The sequence below is a fragment of the Zerene cesonia genome, chromosome 1, assembly GCF_012273895.1.
Source record: "Zerene cesonia ecotype Mississippi chromosome 1, Zerene_cesonia_1.1, whole genome shotgun sequence".
Taxonomy (NCBI): domain Eukaryota; kingdom Metazoa; phylum Arthropoda; class Insecta; order Lepidoptera; family Pieridae; genus Zerene; species Zerene cesonia.
In genome coordinates, this window is record NC_052102.1 from 3,766,241 (window position 1) to 3,774,263 (window position 8,023).

The 8,023-nt window shown below is 35.5% G+C and overlaps 1 protein-coding gene across 1 annotated transcript; it reads right to left on the reverse strand.

Moving 5' to 3' along the window:
- Positions 1–604: 604 nt before the first annotated feature.
- On the reverse strand, positions 605–7,961 carry LOC119831637 (E3 ubiquitin-protein ligase lubel-like). Its single transcript, XM_038355075.1, has 12 exons — positions 7,639–7,961; positions 7,275–7,563; positions 6,381–6,806; positions 5,821–6,299; positions 5,088–5,216; positions 4,611–4,802; positions 4,184–4,540; positions 3,944–4,064; positions 1,647–3,847; positions 1,369–1,566; positions 1,007–1,234; positions 605–849 (listed from the first exon to the last, which is right to left on the reverse strand). The coding sequence occupies exons 1-12, from the start codon at positions 7,900–7,902 to the stop codon at positions 628–630; spliced, it is 5,106 nt and encodes a 1,701-aa protein (XP_038211003.1). The 5' UTR covers positions 7,903–7,961; the 3' UTR covers positions 605–627.
- Between the last annotated feature and the right edge of the window lie 62 nt (positions 7,962–8,023).

The following is an 8,023-nucleotide window of genomic DNA, read 5'->3' on the forward strand; positions in this document are numbered from 1 at the left end:
AAGTAACAATATATTAAAATTTAAATATTAACGGCATGTCATCGGTAACACACCCCCACAGAAGACCGGCGTGAAATTGCATACTGATGTGTATCGTTCCGTGAGTGGGGGAGCCGGAGGCCCATATCCTCTTCCTTACCCTTCCCAGTCCTTTATTCATCTCTTCAATCCTTTCCTAATCCCTTTCCCTTTTGCAGTCAGCAATCCATTTGAAGAGACGTAAGATCTGCAATCGACCTTACACCTTTCCAAATGTTCATGGCCGGTGGTAGCGCTTACCATCAGGCGACCCACCAGCTCCCTTGCCGACTATGACAAAAAAAAACTTAAAAATGTTTCATAGTGGTTGTTTTTTGTGTAAGTTTAAGATGGATTGCCTTAATATAGAGCGTGGTTGTACTGATTATTTTGTGGCGTAGGATGCACCATAGGCACATGATACCGAAAGCGTAGAAGAAATTCGTATAAATCATGAGTTACGGCAAAATAAGCGATTTCAAATCCCGCCTGACTATTGATTTTTAAAATATTTTGATGTGAAACATCTATAGCCGCACGTAAAACCGACTTCTGGCGTGGCGACGCATGCCGTGGCGACGCGTCGCTATACGATGATATGTCGATGTTTCACATCTGCCAGGCGTCCCGTGACGGCTCACTTTTTTTTTTATTTATGACGCATTTTATTAAACTAAAAATAAGACTTACGGGTTTTCGACATGTCGAGCAGGTAACAGACTTACATTCGGGGCATCGCAGCTTTTTCTGCTTTGGATGCACAAAAAATCCTGAAGAACATTCAACGCACCAGCGGAAATTCGGATCTCGAGCAAGCGTGCGATCGCGTAGCTAAAATTCATTTGTAAATAGTAAAGCGATATTATCAAATATGCTTAAATTGGTAAATGTTATAATTGTATAATATGTCGATTCAAAAGTGCTTCTATAGGAAGTCTAGTTGAATGAAGAAATGTTTGAGTTTAAAAGTAAACTAAGACACAATTACCTTTCTCTGGAATAGTTCATGAACTTCTGTTTCAAGTAGAGTTTTCAGTAGTATATCTAAATGAGCAAAATAATCGACCCAAGTATCTTCATCCAATATTTCCAACTCAGGTTCCTTGCAGTATGCACAAACGCAGTCTACTATGCTCCGCTCCGTGATTTGAACTGTAAAATAATGGCGAGCACATTCTCGACAGCATCTATGAGAGCATCGTAACATTGATACCATCTGTAAAAATATTAAAACTTTTTGGGTGGGAAGAACTTTTTAAAATAAAGTTAATGATTAAAATATTCATAATTTTATAAACTTAAGATTTTAAGATCAGTCGCATATGTAAAATATTTATGATAAAAACTTACTTCGTGTTCTGGGAAATGTGCGGCACAAAGCTCGCAGTATTGATTTAAGTAAGCTAGTGCAGAAACAAGATCTGCACATTCGAGAGCGGCTAAAAGTGCAGTAGGGGCATCGGTTCCACGAGCAATCAATTCAACGGCAATTTGTGCTTGTTCCCAATTCTCCGTAGCACCCTCTGCTAAGAGCATTCGAGCTTGTCTCTATAAATAAAATAAATATGCAAAATATCAATTTTATTTATACCAATATAAGAAAGGAATTTAATTTTAATTCTAATTACCTCTGGAGAACCTTCAGGTAATTGTATTCGAGTTAAATCAATTAACTGTCCAGATATTCGACGCGTTGTTATTGGCGGAGGTGAGGGTAACTCAGGTGTGGGCGTTATTTCTCTTCTGTCTTGTGATGGCTTGTTATCTTCATCAGATTCCGTATCGGTCCATTCATCTTCGGTACGACATGTTTCACGAAAATATTGTTCTTTTTCTGTAATTGTGGTTTTTGGTGGAGATATTTGTTGTAATGGGGGTGGCTGTGGAGCTGGATTTTTCTTTACTGTTATTGCTGATGTAGATGGTTTCACTTCAATAGTATGAGATGATTTGTCATTATTTGGTAATGTTTTATTATTAAACAATTTTGTTTGTAACTGCTTGACGCTTCCATTTTGCACGGTGCCAAAATGTGTTTTGGGTGGAGAGGGTGCAGGATACTGTTTTATAGAAGTACGTCTTATAGGCAATTTAGAATTTGTTGCCTTTTGATTTTTATCTAACTTTTGTTTATTGACAGTCGTTTTAACAAGTATTGGTATATTGGATTTAATTATCGGTGACTGTTTCGATGAATTATTATCAATTGCTTTGTCAATGTTCATCTCGGTAATATCGTTGGTATTAGAGTTCTCGACAATAATGTCCTGATTTTCATTAACTTTTTCTACTACATGAAGATCAGCCGACTCGTTGGCTTGTTCGCCCTGTAACTGATTATGTGTACTGTTTTTTTGTTCAAATGTGTTTGAAGCCTCGGGAATCAAAGTTATATTCAAAGTTTCTAAATAGTTGTTACTATTATTGATAGTATTTTTAATCTCTTTTTCTGCATTATTTGATGTTGTTTTGGTTTCTTTATTTGATATTACATGTTCTGCACATATATTTTCAATAAAACCTTTATATACCGGATATTTTAGTTCAGTTATAACCAATTTTGAAGGCGTTCCTACTTTAAAGTGAGTTTTATACAATGTTTCCTTAGTAGATTGATTAATTATTTCTTTATCAGGTTTACATTTACTTTTTACTACAATTTCGCTTTCAATATGTTTAGCAAAATTATCATCGTTGTTGATTTGTTCATAAATTTCATCAAATGAATTTACAACTTCAAAAAAGTTGTTATTAACATCTTCTATTTTAGATAACTGTGGGCTACTTTCTACCATTATTGTTTGTTCATGACGTAATGTTTGAGCTTCCGAACCTAATGGTTTTATATTATTATCTTGCACATCTATAGGTGCTTCAATATAATCAATAGCTTCTTCAAACTGCTCGGTGTCTTCCGAACTAGTAAAATCTTTATTTTCAATTTTTAAATTATCGTGCATGATTTCTTCATCGCTACTTGTAATTTCTTTTTCATCAGATGTCAAATCCTCAGTATTATTGTCTGACTCGCTATAACTTGATTCTTGATGTACGGATACCTCAGAATTATTAGAAGTTGATTCAGTATCTGCAGAGTCGTGAGTAGAGTTTATATCATACGCAATTTCATCTTTCATTTGTTGAATTAATTTTTGTGTATTATCAACTAAATCACTCAGATTGTTTGATCGTTGTTCTTGAGAAATATTTGTGTTGTGATTTATTAATTTGGCAGAATGATTGTTTTCTGATCGTAGATTAATCTCATCATGCTCCAATTGTTTTATAGAAGTTCCCTTTAATTGTGTTTGTTTTTGTGAATTTTCTTCATATTTTTCTGTTTGTGTGTTATTTGTTTCAATTGTTTGACTGACCGACTCAAAATTATCATTTCTATTTCCGTTTAAATCGACGATAGCTGGGTTGTTTTTCATTTCAATGTTTGGCAATGGACTTAATCGCGTTAAAGCATTATATGCTTCGATAAAATCTTTTTCCGATTGAACAAATTCCATTAAATTTTCCTTTTCTTCTACAGGAGTATCTTCAGATTTAGTATCTCTCATATTTTTAGTTAAGCCTTTCACTGTTAAACCTTTTAATAATAAATTTTCTTCTATAGAAGGTATTCCAGCAAGATTTAACAGTGCTTTTAATTTATCTGCAATATCTTGTACATTTTCGGGTGTTGTATTAAATGTTTCTTTAAGTAAAGGTTTTTGCTCAATTTCCGGCATATTTTTGTCTCTTATATCTAACGGTAAATACATCCAGTCGTCATCTTGGAGATTATTTGCAGAAACATCGAATTCGTCTGAACTGTCCTCGGCTGAAATGTAAATGTGAAAATTATGATGATGTAGCTTGGTGATACGGCGAGTCTGTTTATATGAAATTTATTATTTTTTGTTTTGTTTTTCATTACCGCGGCTGCGGTGTGACCGGTTCGAAAACGATGGAGGAGTGGCCTCATCATCAGCTCCAACAGGAGAGCCCCATACGCGACCACGTAATTTCCTCTCCTCACCAACTCCGATATCACCCATCTGTGAAAGTTGTGTGGGCGTATTAATGTCGTCGAATTTGCTAACTTGTTAAAATAAAATTAAAATATTTAATTAAAAATAAATACAATTAATATTTTTTAATTTTTAGATTTAGCTACCTGCCTACGATGTCGCTCAACACACTCTGTGACAGCTGGCCACATAGCTCCCCTGTGCCGTGCTAGAGCTGCACGAGCTTCCAGTTCTGATACATTTATACCAGATGCTAATCTTGCGGCAGCTGCTCTGACCCCTGCACATAAGCTTGGCCATCGTTCTCTTAGCCATGATAATGGAGCTACAGGATTCTGAGCTAATGCTGCCTGTACTTCCGCCGCACTAAAGCCTAGTCTTTCAGCTTCAGACATAAGGCGAGCCAGTTCCAATCCTCTTTCCGCCTCGCGTCTTGAATTAGCACCTGCTAACGCTTCTAAGGAATTAGCACGATTGTTTGAAAATGGTTCTGGTGAAGGAGCCTGTAAAAAATTATGTATTTAATTGATTATAATTTTATATAAATAAATTATTGTTAAATTTTAAATTTACTTCTGAGCCATATAAACTAGACCTCCGAGAAGGTCTATTTCGCCTTAAATCAAGATGCGATGCACGTCTTGTAAGGCGGCTTGTTGTACGTTTACGTTCATTCTCGCTCCACTCTGCTCCTCCAGGGCTACTATCACGTGGCTCTCTCCATTCCCATCTCCCACCGCTTGTACGTATGCTTCGTTCACTCTCCTGAAAATGACACAATAACAAATGCTAATACTACAGCTAATCTAAAGCTTCATAGATAAAAAAATTACAAAACCTTAAATTAGAAATATGTACTCTTCGGAATATAACATTATTTAAATAATCAACAAATACTTTTTCTAATAGCAAGTTATTGTCAGAGATTGGAATGTCTAGTAAATATGAAGCTTTTTGAACTTAAAAAAAAATGATATTAATTGATAATCATCACAGAACTATTATTAATTTTGGAAACTATTTTTAAACGAATTATTATTCAAAACTTACTCGAGTATCACTTGAAAGTGAATGCCTACTATGCGATCGTTCTCTTCGACTCTCATCCGTAAATCGGCGCCGTGGTCGAGATCGGGTAGTCGAAGAGGGTCTATCCCATTGATTCGGAACGTCATAAGTCTTAAAAAAAATAAAAAATCACTATTGCTGCTTTGTTTTGAAATTATTACTTAGGTATAATAATTGTTTCTGCATCAAAGTCAATATGTATTAAAATATAAACATACAAACGTACTATAACGGATGAGTAATTTACTTAATTTGAGATGAAAAAAACATGAATATAATATATGCGAATATATTATTTTCATATTTTTTTCTAAGGTGTAAATAAACAGGTGCGTACTGCGTACGTTGCAAATAAAAATCAGTAATCGTTATGTTACGAATTTATTTACATTTTTCTTTTAAATTACCCATTAAATCTTTATTTGACCGATTTTAAAAAAAGGACTATATTTATTTTTGTATGTTAGCGAACTGAATTTGAGGGAATCGATTTTTATGATTCTTTTTATTATTGAAAACCGATGCCTCCTATGTGGCCCTTTTAAATTTGTTCTATATCTGAAAATTTGATGGGGGTTTAATTTTTTGTTATAACTATAATTTGTAAATAACTTATAATAAAACATATATTATAAGTAATTAAATAAGTCCACTAAAAACTGGACATTTGAATTATAATTTCTATGTTCTGTACATTATTCTTTTCTTGGTTTACCTGCGTTGAAATATTTTGTGGTGGTGGAGATGTCCCAGTATTGGAAACGCTTGCTTGACTAAATCTTGATTCCGGCCTCATATTATTTTCTCGTGACGGCGAGATTCCAACGGACTTTTTTTGAACTCCATGATCGTATTCATTTACTCCTCTGTCTTTGGCAACAGGACTTAAACGAGGTGGAGAAGGACCTACAGATACGCTATGCTTTTTATTTTTTTCATTTTCTACTGAGACATTGCGCGTTTGTGTTGGAGTAGTTCTATTGTCCATATTATTATTTTGTTTCTTTTGTAATTCTTTAGGTGGAGAAGGTCCAACGGCAATATCATGACGAGAATGGGAATCATCATTATTCTTTTCCTTTGTTGGAGTTTCCAAACGATTTACATTCGAAACTTTTATTTCTTTCGGTGGAGAAGGGCCACAACCTGTGGACACTCGCTCTTTTGCGGTACGATCTGACTTTTTAATCTCATCTGTAAAAAATACAAATACGGTATTATAACTGTATGTACCCATATGAAAATAAAATCACAAATTGACGTTGTAATACTAACTTTGATTAGTACGAGGTTCATCAACCTTTTTTTTTATCAAATGAGTCGATGCTTTTGCCTTTATTGTCAAATTTGCCATTCCATTTTTAATAACAGGAGTTGGAATAATTTTTGGTGTGATCGTAGGAGTACGGCAACACACTGCACATACTCTAACACCTGGTTCATTAACAAATGTACAATGTTCACATTGCCATGTAGCACTCGGTGGTGGCGGTGCCGGACCTAGATCATTTTCGTCATTTTCTTTTGCGTCTGGCTTTTCACTTTCAGGTTCACTTTCAGAATCCGCATCACTGGATGGTAAAGACGGCGAAGGAGTCCGGTGTTTTGTACGTCGAGAAGCACGTGATCTCATACTCAAAGCAGGAGATGGTGCTCGTGAATTAGCTCTAGATGCAGCTCTCGACACGGCACGACTCTCCACTAGGAAAAAATCGTAACAAATTAAGGTTATCCAATATTTTTTTTATTCATTTATATTTGTTTTATCAACATCAAAGATTCATTAATATATTGTTAATTATAATAATAAAATCATCCTACTACTATTATAAAGGCGAAAGTTTGTATGGATGTATGGATGTTTGTTACTCTTACGTAAAAACTACTGAACCGATTGCAATGAAATTTGGTACGTAGATAGCTGGACAACTGGAATAACATATAGGCAACTTTTTATCCCGATATTCCAACGGGATACGGACTTACGCGGGTGAAACCGCGGGGCGCAGCTAGTCATAAATAAAAACTTAAAATATTTGTTGATTTAATTTGTAAAACATAAACTATTTATCAAATTTGTAATTCACCCCTACTAAAAAGCTACATAATTCCTGAGTGGCATACACAGTGATAAGTATTGTTAATTAAATAATACGAAAATTGTCCTACCTCTTCGGTATGGTTGTGGCGTATGTGGCACATGGGCGTGTGGGTGTGGGAGCAGGCGCGGGCTAGCAGTTGCTCCTGGTGGATAACAACATGACTGAGGCCAAGGTCCCTGCCCTCCCCACGTATGTTCTAAATTGGCACAACTACCGTAATGCCAAGGATTTGGCTGATATGGAGGATAACCGCCTGGACCTCCTAATTCCATTACTGAAGCTCCACGTCTTAATGGACGTCCCCAGCTTTGAGTGTGAAGGTTTTCTTGACCATCCCAATGTTCGATATGTTGAGGCTATAATGAAAATACTTCGTCAGTCATAATAATATATGTATGTGTATATATAATATAACTATAATTATTAATTACCATAGCTTGAGGTGGCATATTATAACCAGGTAATGAGGCTCGCGGGCGACCCCATGAAGAAAATCCCGCCTGAGAATTTTGAAGGGCTGGTTCTGGCAGAGCATTATTTTGATGCATACTTCCCGTAAAATTCGGCATACTACCGATATGCGAATTTGAATGCGATGTTAGCTGTTGGGGTGGTATTTGAGCACGAGGAGTTACAAAATTCATATGTGGAAGAGTCGATACTTGACTGATGTGATTTTGGATATTGTGCATCATATTTATGGGAGTTCGTATCTGATCTACTGCTGGAGGTTTTGGGCTAGCTGAAGCCCGATCAATCTGAAATAAATAATATGTTATTACGACAAAGTGAAATTTGGCTGTAATAAAAAAGCTA

What these genes read in the sequence shown, in the direction of transcription:
- LOC119831637 (XM_038355075.1), bottom strand. Translation starts at nt 7,902, where the DNA reads ATGATGCACAATATCCAAAATCACATCAGTCAAGTATCGACTCTTCCA. An exon ending in TGAACCTCGTACTAATCAAA is followed by an intron (nt 6,300 to 6,380) that starts GTTAGTATTACA and finishes TATTTTTTACAG; the next exon opens with ATGAGATTAAAAAGTCAGAT. An exon ending in CACAAAATATTTCAACGCAG is followed by an intron (nt 5,217 to 5,820) that starts GTAAACCAAGAA and finishes ATTTTTTTTAAG; the next exon opens with ACTTATGACGTTCCGAATCA.